Source organism: Mobula hypostoma, chromosome 13 (assembly GCF_963921235.1).
Source record: "Mobula hypostoma chromosome 13, sMobHyp1.1, whole genome shotgun sequence".
NCBI lineage: Eukaryota > Metazoa > Chordata > Chondrichthyes > Myliobatiformes > Myliobatidae > Mobula > Mobula hypostoma.
In genome coordinates this window covers 50,981,114-50,997,008 of record NC_086109.1, presented here as the reverse complement: position 1 = coordinate 50,997,008, position 15,895 = coordinate 50,981,114, and the positions used below count along the sequence as shown (strand labels likewise).

The window sequence follows — 15,895 nt, the reverse complement described above, 5'->3', positions numbered from 1 at the left end:
GGAGATTCTACAGATATGTTAAGAACAAAATGACTGCAAGGACAAAATTGGTCCTCGGGAAGACCAGAATGGTAATCCATGCATAGTGCCAAAAGAGATGGGGAGATCTTAAATGAATTTTTTGTATCTGTATCTACTCAGGAGAAAAGTCTATAGAAGTGAGACACAGCGACATCAACTTCATGGACCCTATACAGATTACAGAAAAGGAAGTGTTTGTTGTCTTGAGGCAAATTAGAGTAGCTAAGGGCCTGACAAGGAGTTCCCTTAGACCCTGCAGGAGGCAACTGCAGATATTGCCAAGGCCCTACCACAGATACTTAAATCATCCTTAGCGACAGGTGAGGTAGCAGAGGATTGGAGGACAGTTTAAAAAAGGGCTCTAAAAATAAACCATTAAATTTAGACCAGTAAATCCGACATCAGTAGTGGAAAAATTATTGGAAATGTATTCTAAGAAACTGGATATGAGTATTTGGATAGACATGGACTGATTAAGAACAGTCAGCAGGCTTAGTGCATGGTAGGACATGCCTCACCAATATAATAGGGTTTTTTGAGGAAGTTACCGGGAAAGTTGAAGGCAAGGCAGTGGATGTTGTCTACATGGACCTCAGTAAGGCATTTGACAAGGTCTCACATGGGAGGTTGGTAAAGAAGCTTCAGTCATTTGGCATTCGAGAAGAGGTAGAAAACTGGGTTAGACATTGACTTGGCGGAGAAGTCAGAGAGTGGTAATAGATGGTTGCTTGTGACTAGTGGCATGTCGTAGGGATCAGTGCTGGGTCCTTTGTTGTTTATTATCTATATCAACAAAAGAGGTGGGGGGCATGACGCTGTTGATCAGAGATGGTGTCACGGCTGCTCAAAAAGAAGGAAGTCATGAAGGGGTTGTCTACGGAGACTCTGTGGGTGGAAGTTAGGAATAGGAAGGGGTCACTGACTCTACTGGGTGTTTCTTTTTTTTTATATAGACCACCCAGTAGTAACAAGGACATCAAGGAGCAGATAGGGAGACCGAGTCTGGAAAGTTGTAGTAATAACAGAGTTGTTGTGGTGGGAGATTTTAATTTTCCAAATATTGATTGGCATCTCCTTAGAGTGAAGGGTTTAGATGGGGCGTAGTTTGTTAGGTATGTTTAGGAAGGCTTTTTGACACAATATGTAGATAAGCCTACAAGAGGAGAGGCTGTACTTGATCTGGTATTGGGAAATGAACCTGGTCAGGTGTCAGATCTCTCAGTGGGAGAGCATCTTGGAGATAGTGATCACAATTCTATTTCCTTTACCACAGTTTTGGAGAGGGATAGGAACAGACAAGTTAGGGAAAGGTTTAATTGGAGTAAGGGGAAATGTAAGGCTATCAGGCAGGAACTTGGAAGCATAAATTGGAAACAGATGTTCTCAGGGAAACGTATGGAAGAAATGTGGCAAATGTTCAGAGGACATTTGCGTGGGGTTCTGCATAGGTACGTTCCAATGAGACAGGGAAAGGATGGTAGGGTACAGGAACCATGGTGTATAAAGGCTGTTGTAAATCTAGTCAAGAAGAACAGAACAGCTTACAAAAGGTTCAAAAAACTAGGTAATGATAGAGATCTAGAAGACTATAAGGCTAGTAGGAAGGAGTTTAAGAAGGAAATTAGGAGAGCCAGAAGGGGCCATGAGAAGGCCTTGGCGGACAGGATTAAGGAAAACCCCAACGCATTCTACAAGTACTTGAAGAGCAAGAGGATAAGATGTGAGAGAATAGGACCAATCAAGTGTGACAGCGGAAAAGTGTGTATGGAACCGGAGGAGATGGCAGTATTCACTACAGAATACTTTGCTTCAGTATTCACTACGGAAAAGGGTCTTGGCGATTGTAGGGATGACTTGCAGCAGACTGAAAAGCTTGAACATGTAGATATTAAGGAAGAGGATGTGCTGGAGCTTTTGGAAAGCATCAAGTTGGATAAGTCACTGGGACCGGATGGGATGTACCCCAGGCTACTGTGGGAAGCCAGGGAGGAAATTGCTGAGTCTCTGGTGATGATCTTTGCATCATCAATGAGGACGGGAGAGGTTCCGGAGGTTTGGAGGGTTGCAGATGTTGTTCCCTTATTCAAGAAAGGGAGTAGAGATAGCCCAGGAAATTATAGGCCACAAAAATAGGCTGAAAATAGCAGTTGGAATTTAATACAAGGTGTTGCACTTTGGTGGGACCAGTCAGGCAGGTCTTACAAAGTGAATGGTAGGACACTGAGGAGTGCAGTGGAACAAAGCGATCTGGGAATACAGGTCCTTAATTTATTGAAAGTGGAGTTAGAGGTAGATAGGGTCTTGTGGCAGTGCTCCTTGTAGATGTGCTAGTGTTTATTTTGGAGAGGGCTTTGCCTGTGATGGGCAGGACTGCATCCACCACTTTCTGTGGGTTTTTCCGTTCTTGGTCATTGGTGTTTCCAGAGCTGATCATTATCAAGATCTCTGTTAAACCCAAGTCTAATCAAGTTGAGAAGAGTTTTCACCCTCTCACTTAGGTCCAGCATCATGATAGACCCATGATGTTGTGCCAACCTTCTAACGATCTCCAAGATTAGACATTGGCTTTGTGGAAGAAGCCAGAGAGTGGTAGTAGATGTTTGGCTCTCTGACTGGACGCCTGCGCCTGTGACGCCTGTGGAGTGCCATAGGGATCAGTGCTCGGTCCATTGTTATTTGTCATCTACATCAATGATCTAGCTGATAATGTGGTTAACTAGGCCAGCAAATTTGCGGATAACACCAAGACCGGAGGAGTTGTGGACAGTATCATGGCTTGCAGCAGGATCTGAATCAGCTGGAAAAATGGGCTGAAAAATGGCAGATGGAATTTAATATAGACAAGTGCGAGGTGTTGTACTTTGGTAGGACACACCAGAGTAGGGCTTACACAGTGAACGGTAGGGCACTGAGGAGTGTGGTGGAACAAAGGATCTTGGAATACAGGTACATAATTCAGAATCAGGTTTATTATCACCAGCATGTGTCGTGAAATTTGTTCACTTAGCAGCAGCAGTTCAATGCAATACATAAAAGAAAAAAAGTAAAAATAAATAAATAAGTAAACCAATTACAGTGTATGTATACTGAATAGATTAAAAATCATGCAAAACAGAAATAATACTGTATATTAAAAAAGTGAGGGAGTTAATGGGTTCAATGTCCATTTTGGAATCAGATGGTAGAGGGGAAAAAGCTGATCCTGAATCACTGAGTGTGTGCCTACAGGCTTCTGTACCTCCTACCCGATGAAAACATCACTGAAAGTAGTGTCACAAGTAGATAGGGTCATAAAGAAAGCTTCTGGCACATTGGCCTTCATAAATGGAAGTACTGAGGACAGGAGATAGGATATTATGGGACGTTGGTGAGGCTTCATTCGGAGTATTGTGAAAATCTACAGACGCTGGAAATCAGAGCAACACACACAAAATGCTGGAAGAACACAGGCAGCATCTATGAAAAAAAGCACAGACATTTCCGGCCAAAACCCGGAAAAAAGCTGAGGAGCAGATTTGAAAGGTGGGGGGAGCAGGGAGAGAGAAATATCAAGTGATAGGTGAAACTTGGAGGGCGAGGGATGAAGCAAAGAGCTGGGAAGTTGATTGGTGAAAGAGACAGAAGGCCATGGAAGAAAGAAATAAGGTTGGGAGGGGTGAAAGGCGTGCAAGGAGTGCCAGAGGGAGGCGATGAGTGGGCAAGGAGACAACATGAGAGAGCGAAAAGGGGATGGGAAAAGGTGAAGGCAGGAGGTGTTACTAAGAGTTTCAGAAATCGATGGAACCTGGATCTCTGGTGCTCAGAAGCAGTGGCTCTACTAGATTGCTCCCAGGAATACATGGAATGTGGGATATCCTTGAGGGATTGATGGTCTAACTACTGCACCTACTTTCTTATGTGCTGTCTTTTTCTGATCCTGTGCAGTGGCCCCTCCGTACCAGATGGTGATGCAACCAGTTAGAATGTTCTCCATGAGGCATCTGAGAAATTTGCGGGAGTCTTTAGTGACATATCAAGTCGCCTCAAACTCCATAGACAGAGTGGACATAGAGAGGATATTTCCTATAGTGATGGAGTCTAGAATCAGGGGACACTGCCTCAGAATAGAGGGACGTATCTTTAGAACAGATATGAGGAAGAATTTCTTAAGCTACAGGGTGATGAATCTTGGAATTCTTTGCCATGAAAGGCTGTGGAGGCTAAGTCATTGGGTATATTTAATGTGGAGTTTGGTAGGTTTTTGATTAGCGAGTGTGTTAAAGGTTACTGGGTGCTGGCAGGAGAATGGGGTTGAGAGGGATAATAAATCAGCCATGATGGAATGGCAGAGCAGACTCAATGGGCCAAATGGCCTAATTCTTCTCCTATGTTTTAAGGTCAGTTCTGTGGGGTTTCCCAATGCAGTGATGAAATCGAGGATCTGGAGTGGAGCAGTTTGATCCAACACTTGTTGGTGTCCAAGGAAGCACATTGTGTTTGTACTATGAGAGGGATATTATCCAACTGCCCATCAAAACGTTTAAAGGTTAATTTCTGATAAAGTCAGCACTCTACGTGAGTTCATAATCCACATAATGTATACAGGACTGTCTGACTGTCTAAGGACCCTTGACAATATATACTCAGTGGCCACTTTATGAGGTATTTTTTGTGGTCGCTGCTGTAGACCATCCACTTCAAAGTTTGGTGTGTTGTGCATTCAGAGATGCTCTTCTGCACACCACTGTTGTGACTTGTGGTTGTCCGAGTTACTGTCGCCTTCCCATCAGCTTGAACTAGCTAAGCCATTCTCCTCTGACCTCTCTCATTAACAAGGCGTTTCGCCCACAGAACAGCCAGTCACTGGATTTTTTTTTGTTTTTCACATCCTTCTCTGTAAGCCCTAGAGACTGTTGTATATGAAAATCCTAGGAGATCAGCAATTTCTGAGATACTCAAACCACCCCATTTGGCACCGACAATCATTCCACAGTCAAAGTCACTTGGATCACATTTCTTCCCCCATTCTGATGTTTGGTTTGAACAACAACTGAGCCTCTTTACCATGTCTGCGTGCTTTTATGCACTGAATTGCTGCCATGTGATTGGTGATGAGATATTTTCATTGCCCATTCAGAAATCTGATGGTGGAGGAGTTCTTCCCTCCACCAGGATGCTGTTCCTAAAAACCAGGCTCTTGTATCTCCTCCCTGATGGTAGTAATGAGAAGAGGGCATGTCCTGGGTGTTGGGGGTCCTTACTGAGGCATCACCTTTTGAAGTTCTCCTGGATGCTGGGAGAACATTCTAACTGGTTGCATCACTCCTCACACAGACATTTCGCAGTATTTTTCCCTTTATTTTACGAGGTCGAGTTGCGATCTCGACACTCAACCCGGCTTTTAAAGATAGCGGAGTCAAGGGATATGGGGAGAAGGCAGGAACGGGGTACTGATTGTGGGTGATCAGCCATGATCACAGTGAATGGCGGTGCTGGCTCAAAGGGCCGAATGGCCTACTCCTGCACCTATTGTCTATTATCAAGGACATCTTCAAATGGCGATGCCTCAAGAATGGTGGCATCTATCATTAAGGAACCCCATCTTCCAAGACATGCTCTCTTCTCATTGCTACCATCGAGTACAAGGTAGAGTAGCCTGCAGACACACACTCCACATTTCAGGAACAGCTTCTTCCTTTCTGCCATCAGGTTTCTGAATGAACAATGAATCCTCACTATTTTTAATGCTCTATTTTGCACTACTTGTGCAATACAATTCATTGTAATTCATTGTTTTTATTATTCTGTATTGCAATCATTATGTACTGCTGGCACAAAGCAGTAAATTTCACAACATAGGCCAGTGACATCTGATTCAGATTTGGTAGGCTTCAATGAGATTACTCCTTCATTCTTCTAAACTCCAGCGGGTATAGTCCCAAAGCCATCGTACATTAACCCTCTCATTCCTGAGATCATTCTCGTGAACCTCCTCTGTACCTCCTCCCTCTCTATTATGGAGGGTTATGGTCCAAGTGAAGGTTGATGGGAGTAGGCAGATTAATGAATCAGCAAGTCCAGATGGACCAAAGGGCCTATTTCTAAGATATTATCCTTTCTCATATCCACGTCTCATTCCTTACCTGGAAATTAGCCACAATGCAGAGGCCCAGGCAGCTGATCAGACCCAGGGCAAGGCCTATCTGATTCAGCCTGAAAACGGTTTCTTCTCCTCGGTTCAGGGCCTGCACCTGTTTGTAACGCACGTACATCGTTCCCACACCTGTGGGGTAAAAGACCAGGAAACGGCTTAGGATGAAACGCAAACTACTTGGAACTTTTCTTGATTAGTAAGAGCATCAAAGGTCAGAGCACAGTTGGAATACTGTCAGCAGTTTTGGGCCTCATATCTAAGAATGGAGAGGTGTGGGACAAGTTTATTTTTACACACAGAAAGCAGTAGATGACATTTACTGTGATGAAGTGTATTGAGAGGTTGCTCATGGATAGAATCAACTCCTGTCCAAGCAAGGACCTGGACCCACAACAATTTGCCTGTTGCCACATTAGGTCTACAGTGGATGTAATCTCACTGGCTCTCCACTTGGTCTTGGATCACCTGGACAATAGCAATACCCAAAGTCAGGCTGCTGTTTATTGTGTTCAACACAATCATATCCTCAGTTCTAATCAAGAAGCTCCAAAACCTGGACCTCTGTACCTCTCTGTGCAACCAGATCCGTGATTTCCTCACCAAGAGACCACAGTCAGTGAAGATTGGAAATAACATCTCCCCCTCATTGACAACCAACACTGGGGCACCTCAAGAATGCGTGCTTAGCCCCCTACTCTCCCCTCTCTACACCCACGACTGTGTGGCTAGGCACAGCCCAAACACCAGCTAGAAATTTGCCAATGAAATAACTACTACTGGCAGAATTTCAAGCAGTGCTGAGGAGGTATATAGCAGTGAGATAGATCAGCTGTTTGACTGGTATTGAATCAACCTTGCACTCAACATTAGTAATTGTGTACTTCAGGAAGGGGAAGTCGAGGGAACACACACCAGCCAACCTCAAGGGATCAACAGTGGAAAGGGCGAGCAGTTTCAAGTTCCTGGGTGGCAACATTTCTGAAGATCCATCATGGGCCTAACGTAAGACCATAAGCAACAGGAGCAAAACTAGGCCATTCAACCCATCTGGTCTGTCCTTTCATTTGATCATGGCTGATCCATTTCCCTCTCAGCCCCATTCACCTGATTTCTCTCTGTAACCCTTCACTTATCAAAAATCTATCAAGCTCTGTCTTAAATACCCCCAATGACCTGGCCACAGATGCCTGTGATAATGAATTCCACAGATTCACCACCACCAGGCTAAATAAATTCTTCCTCATCTCTGTTCTAAATCGGCATCCCTCTATCCTGAGGTTGTGCCCTCTTGTTTGAAACTCCCCCACTATAGGAAATGTCTTCTACCTACGCCTTTCAACATTTGATTGGTATCAAAGAGATCCCCCTCATTCTTCTAAATTCCAGTTGAGTACAGGCATAGAGCATCAAACACTCCTCATATGATAAGCCTTGCATTCACAGAATCATTTTCATGAACCTCCTCTTGACCCTCTCCAATACCAGCACATCTATTCATAAGATAGGGGGCCCAAAACTGCTCACAATACTCCAAGTGCCATCTAACCAATCAATAAATAAAACCTATAAAACCTCAGCTCCTCACTCTTATATTCTAGCCATCTCTAAATGGCTGCTGCCATTGTATTTGCCTTCTTCACCACCAGCTCAACCTGCAAGTTAACCTTTAGGGAATCCTACATGAGGACCCCCAAAACCCCTTGCACCTCTGGTTTTTGAATGTTCTCCCCATTTAGAAAAAAAGTCTACGCCTTTATTCCTTCTACCAAAGTGCATGACCATGCGCTTTCCTACACTTTATGCCATCTGCCACTTCTTTGCCCATTCTCCTAATCTGTGTAAGTCCTTCTGCTGCTGCAATGCTTCCTCAACACTACCTGCCTCTCCCCCTATCTTCCTATCGCCTGCAAACTTAGTCACAAAGCCATCAATTCCATCATCCGAATCATTGACATGTAACTTAAAAAGAATCGGTCCCAACACCAGCCCCTGCGGAACACCACTCGTCACTGCCAGCCAACGAGAAAAGCCTCCCTTTATTCCTACTCTTTGTCTTCTGCCAATCCGCCACTGCTCCATCCACGGTTGCATCTTTCCTGTAATAGCATGGGCTCTTACCTTGCTAAGCAGACTGTTGTGCAGCAGCTTGTCATAGGCCTGAAAATCCAAGTACACAACATCCACTGTCTCCTTTGTCTATCCTGTCTATTATTTCCTCAAAAAATTCCAACAGATTTTCCCAGCAAGATTTTCCCTTGAGGAAACCAGTCTGACTTTGGCCTATTTTATCATGTTCCTCCAAGTACCCTGACCACATCCTTAATAACGGACTCCATCATCCCAACCACAGAGGTCAGACTAACTGGCCTATAATTTCCTTTCTTCTGCTTCTCTCCCTTCTTGAAGAGTGGAGTGATATTTGATATCCTCCAGTCCTCCAGGACCATGTCAGAATCAAGTGATCCTTGAGCGATCCTTACTAATGTATCCCAACTTCTTCAGCTAACTCTTTCAGAACCCTGGGGTGTAGTCCGTCTGGTCCAGGTGACTTATCCACCTTCAAACCTTTCAGCTTCCCAAGAACCTTCTCCTGAGTAATGGCAACCACACTCACTTCTGCCCCCTCACACCTGGAACTTCCATCATACTAATAGTGTCTTCCACACTGAAGACTAATGCAAAATACTCAGAATCAAAATCAGGTTTATTAGCACCGGCATGTGATGTGAAATTTGTTAACTACGGGGTCACAAAGCATGTGCTACCGGGCCGCAAGGAAACGATATGAGTCAGCTGCACCTTTCCTTATTCCCTGTCACACACTGTTGAACTTGAACATATGGTTGCCAACTAACTGTCCTGTATTGCCGGGACATCCCGTATATTGGGCTAAATTGGATTGTCCCATATGGGACTGTCCTCCTCCCAGATTTTCCCTGCTAAGGTAGAGCGTTCCTATGAAACCTTTCGTGCCGAAATGGGATCAAGCGAAGAAGCAATTACCATTAATTTATATGGGAAAATATTTTGAGCGTTCCCAGACCCAAAAATCATTCCAAATAACACATAAAACCTAAAATAACACTAACATATAGTAAAAGCAGGAATGATATGATAAATACACAGCCTATTTAAAGTAGAAATAATGTATGAATAGTGTGGTTGGGAAGATTAAGTCAAAACCGATTTGTGGAAAAAAAAAATCGGCACGTACACGCATGTGCACACAGGTGCCCGCGCAAGGTTTTATGGATATGGTAGTCTTTCTCGGGGTAAACACTGTCCCGTATTTGACTGATACTTTTGTCCCTTATTTGGGGGTGAGAAAGTTGGCAACCCTAACTGTAAAAGACATGTTGAGGTGAGTTTAACCTTACTTGAACAATCCCCGCCCCCCCGGTCGGCCGGTCCGCAAGAATATTGGCAATATTAAAGCGGTCTGCGGTGCAAAAAAAGGTTGGGTACCCCTTCAATACATAATATAGAAGAAATAAAACTGAAATAAAAATAATAAATAAATCAGTAAATCAATAGTATACGTATATTGAATAGATTTAAAAAATGTGCAAAAAACAGAAATACTGTATATTAAAAAAACTGAGGTGTTGTCTAAGGATTCAATGTCCATTTAGGAATTGGATGGCAGAGGGGAAGAAGCTGTTCCTGAATTGCAGAGGACTTAACTTGTTCAATTTGTCCACCATTTCCTTGTGTGACGGGGTCCTGAATTACCCCTATGAACTGTGCTTTTGAAAAAGAGAGAGAGAGCGCGCGCGCGCGCGATGGATGTTCAACACCAGCCACCTTATTATTAAGAGAGAGAGAGGTGAATACTGCTTGGAGATGGTATTATGGTTTCACTGCAGCAGGTTTACACTTTGCAAGGACACTGGCAGCTTCTGTGTTCTTACAGAGAGAGAAGGGAGGAGCTACTTAATGGACAGCTGGTGTTCAGCATGGTGAGATAAATAGAAGGTCAGCTGACAGACTGACAGACACATGGTTTTGGACACTGAGTGAGCTTTGTTGTGCCCACAGAAAATTTGGGTTTTGGAGGATCGATCAGGTGGATTGATCAGTGGCTCTTGCAGTGTGAAAAGGGTGTGACCGGTGGGGAGTTATTCGTGTGTCCAACCTTTGCCTGGGTTGATAATTCCACCATAGAAGAACGGTCCCATTTGTTGTGGTCACAGTCAGTGATTTCGGAGGACAATGGGAAGATCGACGGCATCAGCTCACCTGAAGACTCAAATCTCTCTCTCTCCATCCCTACTCAACTCAATACCACAAACTGAACTGAACTTTACTCATCATCGTAAGACTGTCTAGTTACCCCTAGACTTGATGAAGCTTGGTTTTCATATATTTCCACACTTATACATATCTAATCATTTCTAACCTGTTTTATATATCTGATTTTATATTACTGTATTGCATAGTTACTAATAAATACCATTAGCTAATAGCAATACCGGACTCCAAAGTATTTTCCATTTCTGCTGGATCTTTAACCCGTCACAGGATATGTGACACTTGTCTTCTATTACTATCGCTCCAGAGTCATTTTCCAGCAGTCGAATTTTTGAATTTTCTCCCTGTTTAGAAAAGTCTATATCTTTATTCCTTCTATCAAAGTGCAAGACCATACACTTCCCTACACTTTATTCCACATACCATTCCTTGCTCATTCTCCCAGTCTAGTTCAAGTTTAATTGTCATTCAACGATACATGAATACAATAATAGAGCCAAATGAAACTGTTCCTCTGGGGCCAAGGTGCAAAGTACAGTACCAACAGTCACACACAGCACAAGGCATCTATAGCAGGGGTCTCCAACCTTTTTTGCTCTGCGGACCGGCTTAATATTGACAATATTCTTGCGGACTGGCCGACCGGGGGGGGGGGGGGTTAGGGTTGCCAACGGACAAGAGTAGCAGTCACATACGTTGTGTTTACCCCGAGAAAGACTACAATGACCATGAAGCCTTGCGCAGGCACCAGTGTGCATGCGTGACTTGCGTATGCATGTACATGTCGATTTTTTTTCTACAAATCGTTTTGGCGATTCTGTTCCGGGGGGGAGGGGGTGTTAATCACGACCGGGATAGGTGATAAGTGGCTAATACACTCAATTTCATTTCTAAAAGGGTTTATCTAACGAATTTAATATTAAACACACAGTGCATATTTTCCTCGCATGAATATAGTGATAAGTCAATTATAAGTCAATAGCATCATAACATTTTCAGTAACATTTGGATATTAAACACACAGTGCATATTTTCCTCGTATGAACATATAAAATCATTGCAACACACCAATATCGCTGAATCAGTGGGAGCCCTGGGCTTGTTTCCCTGCAACAACACGGTCCTATCGAGGGGTGATGGGAGACAGCAATACTTGAAGTGGGTTCCTTATGTCCAGTCTATTCTGCAATTTAGTTTAAGTTGCATTCATCGCAGAAAACCCGCTTCGCACAGATATGATGTTGGAAATGGAAGCAACGTTTTCAGTGCTTTCATGGCTATCTGAGGATATTCAGCCTTGACTTTGATCCAGAATGCCAGCCAAGATGTTATGTCAAACATACTTTTCAGTCCGCCATCATTTGCAAGCTCGAGGAGTTGATTTCCTTCCCGCGTTGACATGGATGACGCGCGGGTAATGACCTCGCATGCGTTCAAGCTCAATAGTGCGTGACAGGTAATGAGGGAAGGTGCAGCTGACTTATATTGCCAAATCATATGGTTTCCTCGCAGCCCGATAGCACATGCTTTGCCGCCCGGGCTGCAAGCACATTTAAGATTTCAGTAAAATACAGTCACACAAAAGAATATATAGTCTACGACCCTGAGCCCATGAATGTTGCAGCAGTCTGCAATTGAACATAATAGTTTCTCTTCTGTTGAGTGAACACTGGGGGGGCAGCACTGACACCACACCTTCACCACATCTGATACCACTCTCCTAGGGTGACTGTAAACAGCCAACAGTCCCACTCCAGCTTGGACACCACACCACGTCCGATACCACTCTCCTAGGGTGACAGTAAACAGCCAACACAACTGCTTCAGTCCTACTCCTCACTTCTGATGACGCGTATGGATTTCAAAAGCTTTCTCCTGGGCAGCTGTAAACAGGCGATACTGCAGCTTGAGGCCTAGTCCTCGCACATATGTAGGCCACACAGTCCACCAATAAATCTATGAGATGGACTTGCAGCATTCCACATTATCGATGTCCACCAGGGTCTTGGGATCACAAGAGACACCACCAGGACAATCATTCGCTATCTGACGCCTCTCTGGTACAGGCAGCAGCAATTCCAACTCCTTCAGTTTCTCCACCAATGAGCAACTTGCTGATGGGTTAGAGCTAAAGTACTTTAAGTTCTTAATGTCCAGCAGGGTCTTGCGATCATAACAAATAAGTTTAAAAAGGATAAACTCTAGTTGACCCCGGAGAAGCCGCTGTGATCAAACACACCACCATCGAAGTCCTTCTGCAGGCTCCCTGCTTCCTCAACACTACCTGCCCCTCCACCTATCTTTGTATCATCACAAATTTGGCCACAAAGCCAGCAATTCTGTCATCCAAATCATTGACATATAATCTGAAAAGAAATGGTCCCAACACTGACCCCTGTGGAAAACCATTAGCCACCAACGGCCAACCAGAGAAGGCCCCCAATCTTAAGACCATACGACATAGGATCAGAATTGGGCCATTTAGCCCATCAAGTGTGCTCCGCCATTTCATCACGGCTGATCCCGTATCCCACTCAAACCCATACACATGCCCTTTTACCATCTCCCTTGATACCCCGACCAATCAGGAATCTATGAACTTCCATCTTGAATATACCCACAAACTTGGCCTCCACCACAGTCTGTGGCAGAGCATTCCACAGATTCACCATTCTTTGGCTAAAAAATCCTCCTTACTTGTGTTCTAAAAGGTTGTCCCTCAATTTTGACGCTGTACCCTCTAATTCTGGATACCTCCACCAGAGGAAACATTCTCTCCACATCCATCTTATCTAGTCCTTTAACATTTGGTAGGTTTCAATGAGATCCCCAAGCATTCCTATAAGCTCATGTGAGAACAGGCCCAAAGCTGCCAAACGCACCTCATATGTTAACCCCTTCATTCCCAGTATCATCTTCGTGAACCTCCTCTGGATTCTCTCCAATGACAATACATCCTTTCTGAGATAAGGGGCCCAAAACTGTTGACAATACTCCAAGTGCAGCCTGACTAGTGTCTTATAAAGGCTCAGCATTATCTCCTTGCTTTTAGATTCTATTCCCCTTGAAATAAATGCCAACATTACATTTGCCTTCTTTACCACACACTCAACTTGTGAATTAATCTTACAAGGACTCCCAAGTCCCTTTGATGTTTGAACCTGCTCCCCATTTAGATAATAGTCCGCAGTATTGCTCCTTTTACCAAAATGCATTATCATACATTTCCCAACAGTATTCCATCGGTCACTTTTTTTGCCCATTCTTCCAAGTTGTCCAAGTCCTACTGCAATCACATTGATATCTTCGTATCATCCGCAAACTTTGCCACAAGACCATCAATTCCAGTATCTAAATCATTGACAAACAATGTGAAAATTAGCGGCCCCAATACTGACCTGAGGAACACCACTAGTCACCAGCAGCCAACCAGAAAAGGCCTTTTTATTCCCACTCACTGCCTTCTGTCTGTCAGCCATTCTGCTAACCATGCCAGTATCTTTCCTGTAACACCGTAGGATTTTATCTTATTAAGCAAACTCATGTGAGGCACCTTATCAAATGCCTTCTGAAAATCTAAGTAAACAACATCCAGTGCCTCTCCTTCGTCCACCCTGCTTGTTACTTCCTCAAATAACTCTAAAAGATTTGTCAGGGAAGATTACCCTTTACAGAAACCATGTTGAGTTTGAATTATTTTATTATTAGTCTCCAAGTGCCCTAAATCCTCATCCTTAATAATAGACTTGACACTTTACCAACCACTGAGGTTAGACTAACCGGCCTATAATTTCCTTTCTTTTGCCTTCCTCCCTTCTTAAAGAGTGGAGTGACATTTGCAATCTTCCAGTCCTCCAGGACCATGCCAGAATCAAGGGATTCTTGAAATATCATGATCAATTTATCTGATATCTCTTCAGCAACCTCTCTCAGGACTCTGGAATGTAGTCCATCTGGCCCAGGTGACTTATCTACCTTACAACCTTTCTGTTTACCTGGCACATTTTCCTTTGTAATAGTAATGGCACTCACTCCTACTCCCTGATACTCATGGACCTCTGGCACATAGCAATTATGTTCCATAGCAAAGATAGATAGATAGATATACTTTATTAATCCCGAGGGAAATTTGGTTTTGTTACAGCCACACCAACCAAGAATAGAGCATAAATATAGCAATACAAAAACCACAAACAATCAAACAACAAAATGCAAACTATGCCAGATGGAAAATAAGTCCAGGACCAGTCTATTGGCTCAGGGTGTCTGACCTTCCACGGGAGGAGCTGCACGTTTGATGGCCCCAGGCAGGAACGACTTCCTGTGCCGCCAAGTGTTGTATCACAGTGAAATGTGGCCGAAGTCCAACAGTTAAAAGTTCAATATCCAGTCTACAAACACATTCCTCAATCGTAATATGAGCCGGATTGCACCACCTGTTGTTAACCAGATCAGTAAGCACCCAACTCCTTTACGCTTACCGCTCTCAGTGCACTTCCAGTCAGCAGGAACAGTATTACCCACCGAGCTCCTCCATAAGTCTCTGTTGTCTCGACCCGGTCCTCTTTCCTCGACTTTGTGATCCAGAGTACTTATTAAGTTCATCTGCCATTTCTTTCTCTCCCAATACTCCCTCAAAGATGTACCAGCTAGTTTAATTGGTCATTTTAAGTTGTCCTGTGATTAGGTTACAGTTAATCAGGGTTGTCGGGTTGCTGAGTGGCTGGGTGTCACAGTGCATCTGAAAGGACCGACTCCGACTCCACACAGTATCATTAAATCAGGGTTATCGGGGTGGTTGAGTAGTGCAACGTGTCTGAAAGGACCAACTCTGACTCCACACTGTATCATTAAATCAGGGTTATTGGGGTGGCTCAGTGTCGCAGTTTAGCTGGGAGGACCAACTCCGACTCCAACTCTGCACTGTATTGCTAAAAATAAAATAAATATCTAGGGGCAGCTGGTGGGACATTTCACAGAATAATACTGGATTAGTCAACAGTCACAGAACATGACTGCTCAGCCCATCTACATCCCAACTATTATTCTACCTAGTACCACTGATGTACCCATACCATAGCCCTCCATACCCCTCCCCAAAAAAATTTCTCTTAAATGTTACAATCAAACTTGCATCCACCACTTCCACTAGTTCCACACTCTCACAACCCACTGAACAAAGGATTTCGTCCTCAGATTCTATATAACCATTACAGCACGGAAACAGGCCATCTCGGCCCTTCTAGTCCATGCTGAACTCTTACTCTCACCTAGTCCCACCGACCTGCACTCAGTCCATAACCCTCCATTCCTTTCCTGTCCATATAGCTGTCCAATTTAACTTTAAACGACAACATCGAACCTGCTTCAACCACTTCTGCTGGAAGCTCATTCCACACAGCTACTACTCTCTGAGTAAAGAAGTTCCCCCTCATGTTACTCCTAAACATTTGCCCTTTAACTCTCAACTCATGTCCTCTTGTTTGAATC

General features: G+C 43.9%; 1 protein-coding gene across 1 annotated transcript in view; it reads right to left on the bottom strand.

Annotated features, from left to right (window-relative positions):
• LOC134355589 (DNA damage-regulated autophagy modulator protein 2-like) overlaps positions 1–15,895 on the bottom strand; it is a 98,037-nt gene that overhangs the window by 26,308 nt on the left and 55,834 nt on the right. The window contains exon 4 of the mRNA XM_063065679.1: positions 6,144–6,283. Within this exon, the coding sequence (XP_062921749.1) occupies positions 6,144–6,283 (140 nt within the window). The remainder of the gene's footprint in view (positions 1–6,143; positions 6,284–15,895) is intronic.